The 20,740-nt window shown below is 42.9% G+C and overlaps 1 protein-coding gene across 3 annotated transcripts in view; it reads right to left on the reverse strand.

Moving 5' to 3' along the window:
- ABCA1 (ATP binding cassette subfamily A member 1) overlaps positions 1-20,740 on the reverse strand; it is a 129,542-nt gene that overhangs the window by 1,717 nt on the left and 107,085 nt on the right. For all 3 annotated transcript variants that reach the window (XM_024753651.1, XM_024753648.1, XM_024753650.1), the window contains exons 31-48: positions 19,541-19,730; positions 18,430-18,524; positions 17,176-17,208; positions 15,689-15,794; positions 14,679-14,753; positions 13,899-14,068; positions 12,495-12,672; positions 10,327-10,442; positions 10,092-10,236; positions 8,335-8,458; positions 6,817-6,946; positions 6,427-6,547; positions 5,572-5,634; positions 4,847-4,953; positions 2,471-2,612; positions 1,937-2,071; positions 818-921; positions 115-207 (exon numbers count right to left, since the gene is read on the reverse strand). In XM_024753651.1, the coding sequence (XP_024609419.1) occupies positions 115-207; positions 818-921; positions 1,937-2,071; positions 2,471-2,612; positions 4,847-4,953; positions 5,572-5,634; positions 6,427-6,547; positions 6,817-6,946; positions 8,335-8,458; positions 10,092-10,236; positions 10,327-10,442; positions 12,495-12,672; positions 13,899-14,068; positions 14,679-14,753; positions 15,689-15,794; positions 17,176-17,208; positions 18,430-18,524; positions 19,541-19,730 (2,127 nt within the window). The remainder of the gene's footprint in view (positions 1-114; positions 208-817; positions 922-1,936; positions 2,072-2,470; positions 2,613-4,846; positions 4,954-5,571; positions 5,635-6,426; positions 6,548-6,816; positions 6,947-8,334; positions 8,459-10,091; positions 10,237-10,326; positions 10,443-12,494; positions 12,673-13,898; positions 14,069-14,678; positions 14,754-15,688; positions 15,795-17,175; positions 17,209-18,429; positions 18,525-19,540; positions 19,731-20,740) is intronic.

Here is a 20,740-nt window from a genome sequence, read left to right on the forward strand (position 1 = left end):
ACCATCTCGTTCAGTTTATTTCCCTTTATTTTAGAGCCACCATGTGTACACTCACAAAAGAATAAATACACGATTTCTCAGTATGTGGGATCCCAAAGAAACTATCTTTGTTACCTATTTTTCAGATGTTGGACACTGCCAAGACACCTGAACCGCCCATTGACCATAATTGCCATCCTAGTGCAAAGAGCTTCGCATTCTTCCATGCTGTGGGAAAACAGAATGAGGCTTAGTTTTAGAGAGATGCTCCTATAACCATCAGAACATCACCATGTCATTTGGCATTTCAAAGAAACAGATCCCCAGCTTCCTAGGGCGTAATTGCATCCTGTTACAAATACATGAAGATGGAGGGAAAACGCTGTTCACTGCCATGCCGTTTATAATCGTGAAGAAAGTTGGAAATGATCCAAATGTCTACACAAAAGAGGAATGGTTAAATAAATTAGGGTATATCCTAATGGAATACTATTCACTAATAGCTATAAGAAATGATGACACATCTAAATTAACTGACTTGGAATAATGTTCTCAGTATTGTTAAGGGAAAAAGAACTTAGTATACATGCTAAAGCTTGCATTTTTGTTTGTAAAAAACATATACACTGTGTATAGATTTGCATAGGGAAACTCTGCAAAGATATATGGCCTGATGACAGTAATAGCTGTCTCCTAGTGATGCAATGTCAGGTGATCATAATTTCTTTTTCTATTTGCCTTTCTGTGTTTTCTATTTTTTATACAATGATCATATACAGTACTTGGAAAACTTAAAAGTTACGCAACAAAAAAGCCAAGCTAAGTCTTTACTACAGACCTATGAGATGTAAGCACTACTGATCTCCCTTCCTTGATGATACTTAAGGCACAATTCCACAAGAATCGCCGGGCTTTGGGGTCCATGCCTGTGGTCGGTTCATCCTGTAATTAGAATAAAATAAACCCTATTATGTGCTGGGAAAAAAAAAAATCAAAGATAGGTTTGGTTTTAAATTCAGAAGCATCTCTGAAATAGCCTAAGTTTTAACTTACCATTCTATTTATTTCCTGATGGACCAAAGAACCAGACCTTACATACAAGAATATTTCATACTGTTTGCAACCAGTTCACTTTTACATGCATCACTGAAGTAGAAAACTCTAATTTTTTTTTCTAATTTTTTATGAAATGAAATTTCTCCAAATAAACAGAAAGGGAAGGGGAAAAGTCTTTTAGTTTCAACCATCTTTTCATGACTGACAAGTATATACTAAAAATTATTTTTGTCTGATACTGAAGTCAGTTTAAGGTTTGGGTAAAATTCCTTTTCTTATTTTTAAATTCTAGTTCACTCTGGCTTAGCCTGTTATACTGTACTTGCTAGTTTTAGAGAAACAAATGCCAAATCCAAATAGTCTGGATAACTTTAAAGCCTCAGCCCAAGGCTTCTTCCTGTAATAACTTCAGTGCTCTTCTCCTCTACAGAAGAAAAAGGGTCAAGGGCCACTGTTAGTCTGACCTTCTGTTTTCCATTTATCTGTATGTAAGGAACTATGACCCAGGTGCTACCTTGGGGATCCTGAAGCTGTATCCACACTCTCAGTCTTCAGGGGATGAACACATAGATGGCATATAGTATGGTCCAGAGAAAGGTCAAATCACACACCAGCCTCAGCTGCACCTGTTGGGGTTCTCCATGCTAGAGAAACAAGGTCCCTGGAGTATCTCCTCCTTTGGAGCATCTGAGGGCATGTCAGAGCCACCCCAATGTGTGTCAAGGAGAGGGGAGAGGGAGCTTCCCTCTGGTTCTCTGAGGCTGCCCTGCTGTTCCTCATCAGGGGAGGGGGGCTTGCCATTGCCAAGCCAGCCATGCACGGCCTGGACATCGAGGACTTTAGAAAAGAGGTGTCTTCCATTCAGGCCAGGACAAAGTTTCCCATTCACAGTCACACTCACCAGAAACACCACAGGAGGCCCGCCAATCAATGCCATGGCCGTCGAGAGCTTGCGCTTGTTGCCTCCGCTATAGTCCCCAGCATACTTTTCTCCATACTTCACGAGGCCCAGTTTCCGAATTGCCCACTCACCAACCTAAGGGTGATAAAAAGCGTCTTGACCTTTGTTGGGTTTGGGAATTTTATCATGCTTTCTTACACTTGCGTATGAAAACTCTTTCACTGAGTAGGACCAGGTTCTATACAATCACGACCTGGCAAGTGTGGAGGAACCAGCAGCAGGGGGGCAGGGACTCGCGTGGGTGGGAGCAGCACTCCCTCTCTGTCTGCCGGTGTGAGGCAGTTCACCTATCCCTGTCCCACCGCCACCACGGCTTCCCACCCTGAAAGGAGCTGCGAAGAGCCAACACTTCACATTGCTGCATCCACAAGGAAGAACAGCCTGAAGCCGATGGTCATGTGTGAAGGTCACAGCCGTAAGGTACACTGTTAGGACGCCAAGGGAGACAGGCTGGCTTTCCGGTGCCCACGGTACCTTGCCGACTTCTCTCTCTGGGACGCCTCTCAAGAGTGCAAAGAACTCCACGTGCTCTCTTCCAGTCAGCAGCTCTGTGATGGCATCGAACTGAGGGCAATAGCCCATGTTCTGATGTACTTCGTGGATGTTTGATAAGATACTGCAAAGGAAAACAAAACTGGTCAGGTTTTTAAGCATTTAGATACTCTGATCAGATCAGCTTGCCTAATATTCCTAAGAAGAGTGCTTGCGCATGACCAACACACCAGCGAGCACACCTGCTATAGCTTGAAGGAAAAGCCTTTCTGCCCCCAGGATGCCAGCCCCTCCTGGAAGTCAGGGTTCTGGCCTACACCCTGCCCAGTCCTTGCACCTGGCTCCCCCAGCACCTCAGTCTGCAGGCTCAGTCCCATTTCAGAATTCCCAAGTCCATCCCAGCTGTGGCACCATCTTTATCAACAGCCTGAGTCACACTATCCTGGGACTTTAACACTAAGTGTCCATCCCTGACTCGATTCTGTGGCCCAGTCATATGCACCATGGGCTCTGTTGCTCCATTCACATCAGAGGAGGCTCAGCAACTCGCTGTGACTTCCTCTGCTTTTTGCTGCCCATACATTGACTCGCACATAACATGATCCAGACCCCTTGGTCCCACTAAATACTCAACCCAGGAATCCTCCTGGTTTTGAAGGTTTTTTTGATCGCAGACCCTCTGAGAATCTGATGACAACAAAAAATATACCTACAGACACAATTTGACATATATTGGTGGGGGCAGTTTTTAGGCCCTATGAAGCCATTCTCGGGTTAGGGATCCCTAATGTAGGAGAAAGCTCAGTGTCACATCCAGGCTGATAGCTGCACTTTAGCCACCTCTGGACAACCACGAGTTTGGCCCATCAGCAGTATTCATTCCTCTCTGCATATAAATTGGTACTCCCAGATCCAGCCTTTTCCAGAACTATGATTGAGGCGCTCACAGACCCTGTGCCTGGACCTCACAGCTACACTGCCCACACCACCTCTCAGAACCAGGCACTGTGACGAACCTTAGTTTGGGCCAGTTATTGCTGCCATTGCTGTGTGCCCCAGGAGCCTGGTACTAGGAACAAGATGGGGAAAGCAGGTGTGTAGCCTTAGGCCAACTATTCTAGAAATTCTGTTCTCTTAAACCTCCTTTACACTGCTACTGAAAAAACGTGTAAGATGCAGACAGCCATGAGTACATTAAGTTCCTTGCTCTTTTCAATTTTATTGGCTAGCAGCCCCTTGTCCAAATTGTGAATCACCACCCATTAGTACGTTGTGAAATAAATTTAGCGGGTCACAGCCAGTATTTTTTAAATGGTGTGGTAGATAGTAGAATAAGAAATATCAGAGTGCGCTGCAAGCAGGAAGAGTAGGTAATGTTTTACAAAACTTTTATTTAAGCTATATGCCTGTTTATGTGTTTTTGTGTATTCACTCGGTTGAGAGGTAAAATGTATTGATTTTGGTATTGTGGGTCATGATCAAAGAGTTTGAAAGCCACTGCCTTGTACCATCTCTCCAATATAAAAAGCCCAGAGAAGTCCCACATATTTCGAGTGCTCGAGTGTAGCATTGCCTAACAGGACTCTAAAGTGTACTGTACCCCTTACGATCAGACTGCTTAGTGATCTGTGCACTCTCGGATAATAGCCCACGGTGACACCAACAGTTGGCACACCCTTTAGCGAGGGCAACTTGGCAAGTATATAGATAACCTTTTATCTTGTAGGAATTTTCCCTGAGGAAACAATCAAGATGAATACAAGGACACATTTAATGAAAAACAGAAACAAGTGTCTAACAATAAGGAATTGGTGAAATAAACTATAGGTACGTGTACATAGATGCATGTTATACAGCAAAATTTCTACATCTTAGAATACGTAACCAGTATATATTGTATCGTATACAATAATACAGTCATTAACAACAAAAGAACTAATTTAAAAATCTAGATGTAGCATGATGTCAATTTTATAATATATTTATATGTGTATATAAAGTAGAGAGATTTGGGGTGATGGGAATGTTCTAAAATTGTATTGTGATAATGGTTGCACAATTCTGTAAATTGCCTAAAAGTCATTTGTTGTACTCTTAAAACAAGTAAATTGTACGGCATGTAAATCATCCCTGAATAAAGCTGCTAAAAAAAAAGAGTGAGACTAAAATGAAATGTAAATAGTAGTTATCTCTAGGTACTGGGATTATGGATGACTTGTATTTTCTTCTTTACAGTTTTACTATATTTCAACATTTTTAGAAACTACAGAGTACTGCTATAATCAGAAAAATAACAACATATTCATTTAAATAAAGTTTTTAAGAAGTCCGTGGCAAAACACAGACTTCTTTTCTCACCTGTTTTTGTTAAGAAAAGCATCTCCTCTGGTAACACTGGTATCTCCCGTTAACATCTTGAAAGTTGATGATTTCCCAGCCCCATTGACACCTAGAAGTCCAAAGCACTGAAAAAGATTGGGTAAGTTGTATAAGTAAACTACTAAAAATCTGAATATAAATGACCCTTATAAAATAGTCACCTCAGCTTCATTTTCATGTAACATGATCCTAAAACATCATTCTTAATGAAGAGTCAACTATTTTCTTGGTTTTAAGAAATCATATAGATATTTAAACATATGTTTTATAATGAAAGTGTGGGTGTATTTGTAAATATCATTTGAGTCGTCAGGTTAAGACCAAAGTTAATGTGTGAAAAACAGTAATGAAAGCCAACAAGTCAAATTTCACCATCTAATCTGGCTAAAGGGCATACAAGAATACACACATAAACGAGAAAGGAGAAAATCTATCTTTTAAAATCTATTTGAATTTCATTATCACCTGGAATGGATCACAAAATCACATTTTGGATGTGCATACTTTTCTTACATTGTCTGAGATTATCCAAAATTGCTGATATATGGGGCCCCCATCCTTTCAATGACTGATTGCTCCACACAGATATAAATGGAGAAGCCTTTTAAAACCACTTTTAACACCTTACAGACATTATTGTTTGATTGCAGTAGAGACAGTCTGAATTAATAGGGGCAAACACAAAGTAGACAAAGTCTCTTTACCTCACCAGGAGGAATGCCAATGCAAATCCTGTCAACGGCAGGTTTCCTCTTCCTTCTATATACCTGCAACAAACAAAATGCAAAAATTCATGAGCTGCAGTGACTCACAGCTGTCCCAGGCAACTGTGGAAGAGAGAATTATGACCTAAACACACCACAAAATAAGACTCGTCGATAAGACTAAGTCGCACATGTGATGTGCTAAAGCCTGGGTCTGTCTCTGTGGCAACTGGCTTCTGAATGACCCTGAAGCTCAAAATACAAGTGAATTTCTTTTTTATTTTTTAATCTAACGTCAGACTTTTAAAAAATATATTGGTCATTAATATTTATATAATTTTCATTTAATATGTAAAGACATTGTAGATATTTTAAAAACTAAATTTTACAGGGTAATAATTCGTTATCAAAACATTGCAAATATTGAACAGATTACAGAAAAGTGAATTTGTTGGGATTCTGGCACCTAGAAAGGGCTGAAACAGACCCTCTTCTTAAGCAATGGAAATTTACCAGCTTTTTGGACCATGAAACTCAAAATCAATCATTATTCTATCAACTTCAGCTTTGCCTCGATACACAACATTAGATGTTTTAATAACTAATGCATAAATGTGTTAAAAAACAAATATACTCAAGAATGAGAATTCAAAGTATAATTATTTTCAGTAGGATTTCTTTAATTAAGAAGTCCCCATGGTGTATTTTAAATAAAATTAAATTGACAGAAACTTGGTACAGATGCACATTTTAGGAAGCATGCTCTTTTTATGGAGTCAGCAAAATGCTAGTTTCCAACATATAAAGCTGAAAAAATTGAAGACAAGTTGTTATAGCCTGTCCTCATTGCCTCACCTTAGTCAGCTCCTTGACTTCCAAGATGTCATTCTGTCCTCCACCATCAAGAATTCTCTGTCTCTCCCTCCTCACATCTTCATCCTCATCATTCAGAGGAAGAAGCTTTGCCTTTACAGGTCTTAGGGGGGAAAAAATTAAGAAAAAAACCAAATCAACTTTTCAAGTTATTTTCTAAGTCAAAGACCCAGTTTCTAAAGCAGTCCTGTAAAATCCATACTCCAGAGTTGTCGGCAGTGTTGGGGGCCGGGAGATGCCCACATTAGGAAAATCAGTTTGATTATCTGTTTTGAGTTCAAGTCAATCCAACCACCACTGGCGAGTGTTTCCCTGTGTTCCTCCTCCGTGACCATCAACCGGGTGCTCTGTGAGTTCTGAGAGAAAGCTCACCTGGGCCTGATGAAGAATCGGTACTGGATCAACACAGTGATGAGGAAGAACACCACCCCTTCCACAGCCATGGCGAAGAGGTTTCGTCCCACCAAGTCCCAAGACAGCGGCGAGACAAAGCGATTCTCCCCTGGTAGACACAATGCAGAGATCCAGTCAGAATGGAGGCACCAGAGACCATGGCCCTTCCTCAAATTCAGGCCTACATTCCTAGAAATACCAATGTTTATGGCCCGTGGCCAGGAGGAAAAAATAAGGGAGTCACCACTTTCCAAATCTGATTTAGGGTAAGGTTTTGGGGAAACATACTGTGAAACAGTATCAATCAGAATTTCAGAGATAACATGTATTTGAACTGTAACTTCATCTAAGAAATCTAATGTTTCCATTTTTTTTTTAAGATTTATTTATTATTATTATTTTTGGCTGCGTTGGGTCTTCATTGCTGTGCACAGGCTATCTCTAGTTGCGGCGAGCGGGGGCTACTCTTTGTTGCAGTGCACGGGCTTCTCATTGCGGTGGCTTCTCATTGCGGAGCGTGTGCTCCAGGCGCGTGGACTTCAGTAGTTGCAGCACGCAGGCTCAGTAGTTGTGGCTCATGGGCTCTGGAGCGCAGGCTCAGTAGTTGTGGTGCCCAGGCTTAGTTGCCCCACAGCATGTGGGATCTTCCTGGACCAGGGATCGAACCCATGTCCCCTGCACTGGCAGGCAGATTCTTAACCACTGCACCACCAGGGAAGTCCCTAATGTTTCCATTTTAATGAGACATGCCAAAAATCCTTTGTAAAAAGGCAAACAATCCAGGGTAATTTTTAGGGTCAGTATTTTAACAAATTATAAGCTTCACTAAGAAAGATTAGAAAGCACGTTTAAAAGATGCCCCTTTCAATAGCATATAATGTAACCTGGTGACTCAACTCATCTGGTTTTATGTAAATATCCCTTAAAATCCTTATATATCTCCTTGTACCTCCAAGTTTAAAACAAGTCCCTCTTCTATGCCCATTAAATAACATGGCCCATCTAACTATATGAGCCAGTCAATAAAGAATAGGCCACAGGAGAAATAAATTTAAAGACTCTAAATGTAGAAAGAGCTGCAGTAAATTACCTTTTTATAGACTGTGTAAAAGGTAATATATGACCCCATCTGCAGCTCCATGATTTTCCCAATAGAGCCAAAGTTTGCATCTTTCCTTCTGATTCTCTGGCCTGTATCTAATTCTCAAAGCTGTGGTCTGACTTTTCCAATGACTCTGGCAAACCCCACCAGTGGTATCAGGCACTGGGTCCAAGCTTAAGCCAATATTTTCCTCACCTACAAAATTACTGTCTCATCTTTCAGACAAATGGTTGTGTCACATGACCCATGCCACAACCAGCTGTACTGACATGAGCCCTATCAGTGAAGTCCTGTGCCCAGTCACCACCCTCTTTCCAAAACAAAGGCCAAAGTACCAAGGCCCATGCAGACTGCCATCTCTATTAAAACATCCTACAGCCACTACTGTCACTCACCAAACCTTTCCAAGGCATCAGCCATTGCCTGGTTTTTCACCATGTCAATGAGCCCCCGTCCCAGGCAAAAATGTGGGAAGATCAAGAACACCGACTTCAGGATATCATTGATGTTATTCAGCTTCTAAAAAAATAAGACAGAGAGAGACTGTCTTTCGTGATTCAGGCTAAAAATTTACCAAAGTCTAAAATATGGAAGTGAAAAAGAAATTTGATTCCCTGAGGTCAAACTGAATCTTTGAATTCAGATACCAATAAATAGCAGTAGCCATAGAGGATGATATATAATGTAATAAAAGTTTGCTCTTTAGAAAATCTGAAATAATGCTATGAGTATGGGAGAAATATAAGCAAAATTTAGAAACATGATTATATTTAATCAGAAGCTAATCCATCATAAAATATTTGCTTAGCATTTTGAAAGCAAATTGCTCATGTCTGGGTCAATACTTCAGTTTCAGGGTTTTGTTGGAGTTTAAAAAATTTTTCTCGAATACATCAATCCAGCAGTGGCCAAATAACCAACAACTGAGTAAGTTGCTATGTGCTGGATGCACTGTGGCAGGGCACAGGAGACGCAGAGATTAATAAGAAACAGTCTAGTCTCTACTCCAAGGAAAAGAAACATGGAAACAGGAAATTACTACATACTTGGATGTGCTGTACTGGAGGCATGAACTGTGTGGGCTTTGGGAGCACAAGGAAGAGAGAGCCCCTCCCATAAGGTAGGTAAGGAAAGCTTCACATTCAAACTCAGTCATGAAGGGTTAGTGAGATACTACCCGATTCTGTGACAGAGGAGTCACAGAATCGGGTAGTATCTCACATTGTTGGTGAAGAGCTCCAGCGCCAAAGTGCCACACTGCCATGGACGCCCATGAAGAGGTTCACGCGAATAAAGACCATGTCGGCTGTGCTGGGGATCTTGAACCAGGCCTACAGGAGTATGGAGGGTTGAAGGGACCACTCAGTCAAAGCTTACCATGTCTTGGGAAAGAGTGTGGTGGGAACTGTCAAGGAAGGGTTGTACACCTCTGAAAGGCTTTGTGGGCTAAGTTAAGATGTCTGGATGAAGGCAATGACAACAAGAATGGACAAGGAACCTTGTTTAAGAGATCTGTAATGGGAGGAACTGGCAAGGTAACCAACTGAATGTGGGAAATAAGCAAAAGCAAAGCGTATAAAATGGCTCTAATATTGCCCCAGCTGGGGTGACTGGATGGATGGTAATGCCATCCAGCATGACAGGAATGGCAAGAGAAATACTGGGTTCTGAGGGGAAGATGATTTAGGACATGGCCAGTCTGGGGTGTCATTCAGTTAATCTAAATGGAGCCATCCACTGGGCAAGAGAGAACATGAGAATAGAGTTCAAAAGGAGAGTCGGGGCTAAAGGTACGCATGGATGTGAGAGAGAACAACACGAGGCACTGAGAGGTGGTGGTGAAATCTCCCAGCACGAATGCCATCACCCAGAGAGGGCATCTGAAGTGGGAAACAAGATGCCAGAGAACTGAATACTGGGGAAAGCAACATTTAAACAGAAAGGAGTATACAAGAACTTGTCAAAGGAAACAGAAAAATGTGATCAGAGACATATAAGGAAAAGGGTAAGCGAGAGCTGGTATGCAAACCCTGGAAAGACAGACAGACTGCAAAAGGACAGAGTGGTCCATGGTGTCAACACCGCAGGCAGGCAGAATAAGATCATGACTAAACACTATGCTCATCCCAGCATCTCTTTCTGCAGAACTCACATTGTTGGTGAAGAGCTCCAGCACAAAAGTGGCCACGCTGCCATTGATGCCGATGAAGAGGTTCACGCTGGTGAGGACCACGTAGGCTGTGCTGGGGATCTTGAACACGAAGGAGGCTGGGTACATGAGAGGTGTGATGGACCACCTGGTGAGGCACAAAAACACATGTCCACTGGGTGTCCCCTGCCTTCTCCCTGACATCTGATACCATATGCCCCATCCAGAGGTGCCTTACCCATACAGCAACAGTAGAAGGGCTAGCACAGGCAGGTTGGTGGAGGACACATAGGACTTCTGCTGGAAGCAGATGAAGATGATGATGACCAGCGTGGCAGGGACCACATAGTTGCACTAAAAGTGAAACGAGGAAATCAAGGTCACCCCTAAGTCAAAGATACAACACGTCTCAAGTCTTCATCATCATCAGACAAGAAAGGGCAGATAAACGTATTGAAGAAGAACTTTGAATTAATGAAGCCACAAGAACTATTAATCAAAATACTGGACGATACGTGTTGACAAGCATTTTACCCCTGGCTGATTTTATAAACTGCACGTCCTTTCTGTCTTTCCAACAGATAAGCCAAGGTGCCACGCTCAGTAAACTTACTGAACGATGGGTTCCCAGTCAGAGTAATTTCAATTTCACAGGTAGCAAGTAAGCTGCCGTTATTCTTCCCAAAGACGACTGTGTCTGTTTCATCATTAATGCTGTATTATAGTCTGCCCAAGTTCAAGCTCACTTGTGATCTATTTATGAGGTAAGCACTCATAACATGAATTTCAGAACTGTTTCATCACACTGAGACTAATTTTAAAGTCTGTCCTGACAGTGTCTCAAGCATTAAAATGCAGAAATAAAGACTTGACCACAGGAGAGTTACGGGAATTCATAGCTGGCAGAGCAGAGCAGAGGCAGGGAGGTGGTAGTGGGCTTGTCAGCTGTTAGAAGTATTTGTAGCTTCAGACCACAGGGCTCTCCATCTCAGTCCCATCCTACACAAATGTGCTTTTCAAACAACCTAGATGAAGACATGCTTATAGCAAATTTCAGAGGTTCTAAAGCAGTGAGGAACAGATAATACACAGGAAGATAAGGGGTATTCCTGAGTCAGGCACTTGATCTTTTCATCTCTGAATCTGCAATGCCTGGCAGAGTCAGACACGTAGTGAGCAGTCAGTATGTATGTGCTCACTCAATAAAGCAATTACTGGATCAAGATAAAACGAAAACAAATGGACACTACATAAAATTCAGTTTAACAGGGATTAATATAAAATTTTATATATGTTTTTAACAACCTTTATATTTATATACAAAGCTATATATAAAGTTTGACATATATATATATCAAGTTTTAGATTCATATATAAATATAAAGGTTCAAAAAAGTCAATTGCATTAGTATACAGTGAAAGAGACCCCATAAAAAATACCTGTGAAACAGTTCACTGCCAAGTTGCCAACAAGACAGTGTTGCTTCCAAGATGAAATACCCTTGGGCTGAGTAATAGGAATATGGGATAAAGATCAGCTCCCTCTAGACTCATAAACATTCAGACCACAGCCTGAATATAATGTTAATTCTGGGCTTTGCTTTTCAAATGGCTCATTAACAATATGGAGCGTGGCCACAAAGAGGCAATCAGGTCAGAACAATGACAAGTCTGAGAGGCTTGCTATAATCAACACAGACATCATCATCATTACTTACATTTGTACAGGGATTTAGAGATTACAAAGTATGTTCTCATATATCATCTTATCTGGGGAAGACTTAGGATAAATGACAGGTGTCTTCAAATATCTGAGGGGCTGTCCAGTGGGAGAAGAATTAAGTTTCATCTGTGTGGCCTACAAATTAATGGACCTCACAGGGAGATACATTTCAACTCTACTTTATAAAAAGTAGAACTTCAGAGTTCTTTGAAGTCCTCCATATTGGTCCAAATAGAAGCAATATATTACAGCTGGCATGCAATGGATGGATAAGCTTCCAGTAAAACATGTAAAGTTTTCAAATGACAGACTGAGTTCCTAGTAAGACAAAGCACACCCTGACTCTGGAGGTTAAAGCTCTATCAGACAAGTTAGAGGCACTGGCTTTGAGTTTTGACTAAGCCTTCCACCTCAGTTTCTTTGAAAAGTTGTCACTTAGGGAATGAGGTGGTGGTGGTATGAATTGCAGTCCATGTGGACAGATTTCCTCTGGTGTGAGATCAGCCCTGGGCTTAAGGCTGTGTTTGGTCACATGAAAGTGTACAACTGTGCCTGCCTTTTCCTCTTTTGTTCATCTTTGGACTAGCTAGAACATCTCCTGCTGATGGCCAGGAGCTCTTTCATCCATCCAATCCAGAGCCCTCATGGAGGTTTATATAGCAGCAGCAGACCGGCATCCTTACCATGTCCCAGACAAAATTGGAGAGCCAGTAGATGACAGGCTTCACTCCACTGATGAACTGCAGGTGCTTTGCTTTGCTGACCCGCTCCTGGATCAGGAACACGACAAAGCTGGCTGGGACGAAGGACATCGCAAAGATGACACAGATGGACACAAGGACGTCCACTGATGTGGTCATCCTGAAAAAGACAGACAGTGCAGCTGAGGACTCAATCAGGGACACATACACACACAAATATTTGAAGCATAGCCCAGGGAAAAAAAATCTCTTCACCACATATATTTTATTCAGGGTTAAAGATGATTATTTTCAAGAAAAAAAAAACAGAACTCGATAATTCAGATGCAAAACTGATTCTACTGAGGTCAAAAGGGTCTACTGCCAAAATGAAAGTATTAAAGGAAGTCTAAGAGTGGCCTAACGGCATTCACTTTGTTCCACTATTCTTGACCTTCTATGAGCAACAAGTTGTAAATTTTCACACATAAGGGAGTAGTGTAGCTTGAAAACTTAATAAAGGAGAAATATTAGTGTGCAACTATTCAAACAACAATTTCTGGCTGTAAATAAGTTTGACAAAAAAAGCTTGTGGCATATCAACCTAACACGTACAAAAATTCCATCAGATCCTTATTATAAGAATAGTCTTATAAGTCCATTAAATGGGGTATAATACCAACTATTTCTCTGCATAAATGTTATATAAGCTTGGTATAAAGATCGTAGTGACATATATTGATATTCTATATGAGTGAAGCAGAAGTCATAACTGTGCCACGCTCCACATACAGAAAAGGAACCTAACGTGTGTTGAATATCAACCATGTGTTGAAGGCCGGACTTGGCAATTTACATGAATTGCCTCACTTAATACCATACCTCTGGAAAGTTTAGAAACCAGATTCAAACCCAGATCTCTATGATTTCAAAGGCTATACACTCTGAACTAGATTATACTGGTTTTAACTTCACACTCACACACACACACACGCACACACACACACACTTAAGGAATTAAACACAAGCCGACAAAAGCATGTTTCGCCAAGTTTAAAAATAGTGATTTCAAAACAAACGAAACTGATTTTTTTATTAAACACTGTGTTAAGGGTGAGTTAAAATATTTTAGGATTATATTAACAATTTAACTTACTTTATGTGAATTCACTAAATGTAACAATGGCTTTAATATCTCAGAGTCGTGTGTCTTCGGCAATTTAATCCCTGCCCAGCCAATTCACAAACTGATCGTTTTCTGTTCAGAGCCTGGACCAACCCAAACACACCATAATGAACCTGTTTCCCCAGCTGTTACTCTACAACCAGTTTCGTACTTCCTTCCCCTGCTCCATGATTCCCCCAAACACCCTCTCCCTCTCCCGATTCAGACACAGTGATACTTACAGAGCCACTTCCGAGAGCTGCTGCTTGGTGAGGTTCAGGGGGTGATTGAAGGCAGTAATCCCATACTTGCTAGGGTTCTCTCCCTTCTGCAGGTTGGCCCGGAGAATAGCATTGTTGATGACATTCAAGAAAGAGCTGATGGCGTGCCAGCCCTTGTTGTTGAACCACACCTGAAATAAAACACACCAGGTGTAAGGTACTGCTCCCAAACCCTGCTCCCGGAGGTAGGTGCACACACACAAAACATGCATGTGCACTCCAGAAATTCCAGTCATACCACGAGACAAAACATGATCAAGAACACGGCGAAGAGGTAACAGCAGCCAGGGTGTGCTCAGCACTGACCGTGTGGCCAGGCACTGTGCTATCTTTAACTCATTTAACCCTCACCATAGCTTTGAGGTAGCCACGATTACTGCCTGCATTTTATAGATTAGGAAACTGAGGCTTAAATAGGTTAAGTAACTCGGTCAGGTTCATAATGGTTCCCCTGGTGTGAATGGTGGCAAAGCAAGTTCTCTTCATCATCATATTGTAAAATTAAGAGATATTTCTGTCATGAATCGATGTTATCATGAGCTGAAAGTACTTCGGGGGAACATAGGGATTATTGTTGATCAAAAAGCTATTGGAGGGAATTCCCTGGTCCAGTGGTTAGGACTCGGTGCTATCACTGCCCTGGGACCGGGGTCAATCCCTGGCTGGGTAACTAAGATCCCTCAAGCACCAATGAGCGGCCAAAAAAATACAAAAAAAAAGCTATTGGAACAAAGGCTTTACCTTGACGTTATTTTTCGTGTCCAGTCCTGTCATGAACCTTCCCAAGCTGCTGAGAAATCGATCTGCAGAACTGTCCTGTGAATGACAGAAAGCTGCCTCAGTGGGATGGTTCACAGGGGAGGGCAACAGGAAGTCTGGGGTCTGTGCACAACAGGACAACCTTGGGAAGGGCAACACTGCCACTGCGTTGTTCATTGAAATGAACCTTGAAGCCACTGAGTAACTGGCTCCTGAGAAACAAGGGACCAGATTTCTAAAGCAGCACTGTTGCCATGAGCCACAGGTCTTAAAGGAACCAGAGGGAAACCCTGTGACTCAAAGTCCCAAGATGTAGATGCCTGGCTGAGGATTCTTCACCGTGCTCCCCTGACATCCTCCTAAGACCCAGAACTACACTCAATATGCAGATGTATCAGACATGGGGTCTGTGCCTCAAGGGCAGAGATTCAGACTCTAAGACAATCCCTGCCGTCTGTGACCCTAGAGGCAACTTGAGATACAGATAAATGAAGTGAATGCTTATTAGGTGCTAAAGAAAATGATTCATTTCCTGTCTAACCAGATATTGTTTCAGAAAAGTATGTTTGATGCCCAGTTTATTTATCCACTGGCTATGCTTAAGTTATTGAGCGATTTAAAATCTCTGCATTTGTTTTTGCTCTGCACTTTCAGGTAGTAAATAACATACTGAGTAGCTCAGTCTTGGCTGGCCCAAGATCACTAAATGGAAAGTTTAGAAACCAGATTCAAACCCAGATCTCTATAATTTCAAAGGCTATACACTCTGAACTAGATTATACTGGTTTTAACTTCACACTCACACACACACACACACACACACACACACACACACACACACACACAAAATGAGCTTCTACCTACTCACACACACACACACACACACACACACACACACACAATAAGCTGCAAGGTGATCATCTACCTGCCAACTACTCCCATGTACTAGCAACTCATTTTCTCTCTGACATGTCTTGGGATGGATACTGTACCTTGGCCACCTTCAAGTGTTTCTTCATTTGCTTGATGGCATCATTAACTGCTTCACTCGGAGGAAGTGTGTGAGAATTACTGGCACCCAGGGAAAATCCACCGTACCTAAAAGAACAGCCTGATATTAAAACACAGGCGGTGTGGGGTCCAATAACATTCAGCAGCAGACGCCACCGAAGTATGTGATGCTTCGTTTAGATGAACTGCCTGTTCAAAGTAGGACCCAAGTAAGACTCAGAGAAAGTTCCACCTTGGCCTCCTCTAATGGACTCTGGTAATCTCTTAACTCTCCTGTCTCCTGCCCAAGCGGGAGGGACCTGGGTCTGATTATACATAGCGTGAGACATCTGAGATGCTGAGGAAAGAATGCTCATTCATCTCACAGATGCTCCTCCTACCCCTGGTGGCTCAGGCCTGAACTTGGGTCTCCAGGCAAGCAGATGGGAAGTCAGGATGAGCAGTGAAGACACTGACCAGAGAGGCCTGAAAGGGTTTAGAGACAGGCCATGGCTCTCCCATAGCAGGACCACAAAAGGTCCTGATTCCGCCCTGCTCAGGTACTCAGTAAGTCCTGGCTCTTGGAGAAAAGGCAAAGAAGGAAGATGAGAGGCAGGCACAAAGCCAAGTTTTGAGGCAGCCATGTAAGGTGTCTCATTTCTCATGAGAACTGATGGACTTCAAGGATCCTTCCTTCTTTTCTTCCCCAGTCCCATCTGCTCCTCCAAAACTTAGAGGGCTATGGGCAGGGGTGGAGGTGGAGGTGGAGGGTGGGTCGGAGACAGCCTGACTGCAGCAGAGGAGAGAATGATTCTTGCTATCCTGATGGGACTCTGGTTTTATTTTCTAATAGAAACATTGTTATTTAAAAAAAAACTCAGAAGGGGCTTCCCTGGTGGCGCAGCGGTTGAGAGTCCGCCTGCCGATGCAGGGGACGCGGGTTCGTGCCCCCGTCCGGGAAGATCCCACATGCCGTGGAGTGGCTAAGCCCGTGAGCCTGCGCGTCTGGAGCCCGTGCTCCGCAACGGGAGTGGCCACAACAGTGAGAGGCCCGCGTACCGCAAAAAAAAAAACTCAGAGGGATAAATGAGTTGAAATACAATGAATATAGACGGTTTTGATGCCTCTTATTTCATCTAAGACCTCCTTGGTTATTCCAATGACCTGAAAAATTGTCCTTGAGTCACTAGGACGCCTAGGAATTTGATTTGGTAAGTTTAACTAGCATAGGTTTTCCCTCAAAACACTGTGCTTCCTGTCCAGTCCCTAGAGACCCACAAGGAACTTCTAAAATCTCCTCAAGGACATCAGTGTGCCAAATATTCCAAAGGCCTCTGAAGTGGCAGCTGGGCACTGAGCAGAAATGCTAACGGAAAAACAATCCCTAAACTAACATCTTCCCGGGATCCAAGAAAACTGCATCAAATTCATCCTCCTGAACTTTAGGAGTCAAGGAAAATGAAAAGAAGGCACAGAGAGGTCAACTTACCTAAACTCATTCACCCAAATCTTGTTCTTTAAGCTGCAGAAGGCCAAAGACAAACCAGAAATCAGTCCAAAGAAACATATTCCTGATGATGCGAAAGGAGTAAATATCTACTTGAGGATACAAAAAGGGACAGAAATAACCCTGCGGTCGGGCTGCTGCTGTAGGGTCTTGCCAATGGAAAGAAGTCCTAATCAGCATCTTTTCTTCTCCCCATATTAAAACCTTATGATTTATATGAAGGTCATGCCTTATATTTAAAACAACTTAAAAACCAACAGAGGTGATCAAACTAGAAACTTTTTAAAATTCAAAATAATAGGTCAATTATGGATGACAGATGGAGAGGTTAGGCCTCTTTCTTGAAAACTCACAGTAACTGTCATTCAAGAATACCCTTGTCATTAAAAGTCACTAGAACTCCTAACTTAGGGGCCCAACTAACCAAGCTGATAGGAAGGAAGCTAGAACAAACATTTTCTGAGCATCAGCTAAATACAGCAGTCCCCCTTTATCTGGAGGGGATACATTCCAAGACCCCCAGCGGATGCCTGAAACCATGGATAATACCAACCCCTACATATACTATGTTTTTTCCTATGTCTCCTGTTAATTTCTCGGAAGGTCAATAGGGCCACTATTATGTAAAATAAGGGTTACATGAACACAAGTACTGTAATACAGTGACAGTCAATCTGATAACCAAGAGGGCGTGTGCAGGTAGCATTTGTGGCACGGATATGTTGGACAAAGGGATGATTCCCATCCCAGGCCCCAGGAAGCTATATGGCTCTTGCAAGGCTCCACAGCCAAGACAGGCCGTTAAGTTGGGCCAGGGCTCTCCTTATAATGCCGTGTATTATCCTTCATTCCATCCATGAGAGGTACTTCACATGTATCGTTTCATTGAATCCTCATGACAAACTAATAAGAGCAACATTATTATCACATTTTATACAACCTAAGGCTTTAATAGGATAACTGGCTGCCCGTGGTCAAAAGTGCTAATAAGCAGCAGTTAGAATTTGAATCCAGATTTATTTTCATCCTGGAACCATGCAACCTCAGTCTTGAAGCTGAATGTTCATAATACTTCCCATCATCTTTTCTAGTTTGAAAGAATATCCTAAACTTCCAAAAGACAACATCAGGTCAAAATGGGATGTTCCCCCCACTACTCAATCTACTATTTTTTTTGGCTTTTACTTCCTCTGATCAGTAATGATTAAGCAGGCGCCAAGTTTAGTAAATAATGACCTTTTGGCTATGATCTGCACATATGTCTTCACCAGATAATCCGAAATGTTTCTTCCCGTCAGGTTCTGAAGGATGTCCGCAGTATTCTGTTTTCTCTGTTATCACAGAAAAACCAAGTGCATGTGTCTTTATGGACCAGAATTGGAACAGAAAACAAATCAAGGACAACAATGACACATGTCCCTCAAACATGTACCACAGTGTGACCAGACTCTGCCCACAGGGCCCAGGCTCTGCCATCAGCCAGCCACCAAGGTCTGGTCCACTCTGCTCTCAGCAGGGCCATTATGGCAAGCCAAGGAGAGCCCCAGCAAATTATTCTGAACAACTATGAAGTATCAGAATAAACCGTGAAGTATCATTCTTTATGGTTACAAAAGGTTTTCAGGGAGCAGTACCGTTGACTATGCCTAGCGAATTCTTTTGTTCATTGGAGTTATACTGATGAAGAGAAGAGCTCTTATTTTAAAGAAACGCAATCAGGAAGGACTGCTTTAAGTTTTCAACACCATCTGAAATTCCTTCTCCTCACCCTGCAACCTGGATGCTGATAAGCCAGCAGAGAGACATCAAAAGCAAGCCTCTTCCTGAACTCATTCTCAGAAAAAATGGCTCAGAACTGTTTCCCACACTCAGAGTTTTAGAGGATGTCAGAGTTGTAAGACCCACAGAAGTTTTATGGGTGAGCCTCCCTAATTCAGCAGTGAGGAAACAGGCCCAGGGACTCAGCGTGACCTGTCCAAGGTCACCAGCTCATCTGTGGCAGAGGCAGAGATGAAGCTGGGCTTGTCACAGTCTGTCCTGTGACACCACCACTGGGGGAGAGTCCACACTGTGCCTTCCACAGCTCACTGATCCAGAGTGTTGTATTCTGGTTGGACCTCGAACCAGTAAGGAAACTAGGCTGACTTAAAAAGAGAGAAGCAGGCTAAGCTCCCTCAGATACAGGAACAATGTGCTCCAAGGCCCCTCCTCTCAAAACTCACATGCTTTTCCCTATGACAAGAATCAAGACTGAAAGAGACCCTCCTGACACGGCAGGTCACCCATTCCTTCTCCCCAAGCCCACCCTGCACCCCACCTGAACGGTCACACCCTGAAAGTGACTCACTTGTGGAGGAGGCAGCCCCCCAGCCCCCAGGGGACACACGGGCAGCATCTTCTTGATTCTGTCGCTGCTACACTGGCAGGCAGGGGAGGGGTTCTCCATCGTCCAGTTCCCGTTTCGGAAGAGCTCCGTGATGGTCTGGGGGACGGGGCTGGTGGTCCATTCCTCCTCCCCCACCGAGCAGGGCATGTCTCTGCAAAGGGACGTCAAAGGTAGGATCACCCAAGAGGGCCTGGCCTCTCCTGTTGCCTCAGAGCACAGGACCAATCAATGACAACTGCAAACATGCATGTATCCCCTCACCTTTTGGTTATTTGATGCCCCCCTCCCTGCTGCCATAGGCTTGTAAGCTGCAGACTCATTTACAGTGTAGGATGATGGAACACAAAGAGGGCCTAAATGCTCATATACTGAACTCAAGTCAATCCAATCACCAGCATTCAATCACTCACCCATGTGTTCACTCAACAGACATTCACTGAGCATCTCTTATGTGCCAGACACTGTCCTGCCTATTTGAGAATTTGGGGTGAGAAGACAAAGACAAATACAACCTTCATGGAGGTTGTATTCCCAGGAAAGAGTTCGAGAACAAACAATTAAACCATATGATCTTAGATAGCCAGAAGTGAAGCAAAATAGAGGCAGAGTAACTGGTGAGAAAGGGCCATGTGAAGAGGTCATATACTTCAGCCAAAACCTAAATGTTGGGAGCGAACAAGCTAGGCAGGGATTCAGGGGAAAAATATTACAAGCAGAAGCAACAGAGCACAGGTGAAAAGGTCCTGAGTGTTCTACGTTTAAGGAACAACAGGAAGGCAGTGGGGCTGGAATGTGATGACCTGCGAGGGAGAGTGATGGGAGCTGAGGAGGAGAGGGAGGCGGAGCCACAGGACACAGACCTGCAAGGAATCTGCATTTTATGCTCAACGTGCTGAAACCTGGTGGAGAGTGTCAGGACGCACTTTATGTTTCAAAACGAGTAGAGAACTGGGAGGGGCACAGTTCGTAGGGGTCAGAGTTGTTGGTACATGAAGAGCTAGGCTGTTTGCAAGCATCCCAGATAACTAAAGACAGGCCTTTACGTCTGACTTGAGCTCTGAATTACTGTGATACCATCAGTAAGTCACTTGCCTATTTTCTCCACTAGTGAAACAAAAGTATGAAATGACTTGTCTCAATAAGTCACATTTCAACAAGGCA

Source organism: Neophocaena asiaeorientalis, unplaced genomic scaffold (assembly GCF_003031525.2).
Source record: "Neophocaena asiaeorientalis asiaeorientalis breed wild unplaced genomic scaffold, Neophocaena_asiaeorientalis_V1.1 scaffold342, whole genome shotgun sequence".
In the NCBI taxonomy this organism is placed as follows: Eukaryota; Metazoa; Chordata; class Mammalia; order Artiodactyla; family Phocoenidae; genus Neophocaena; species Neophocaena asiaeorientalis.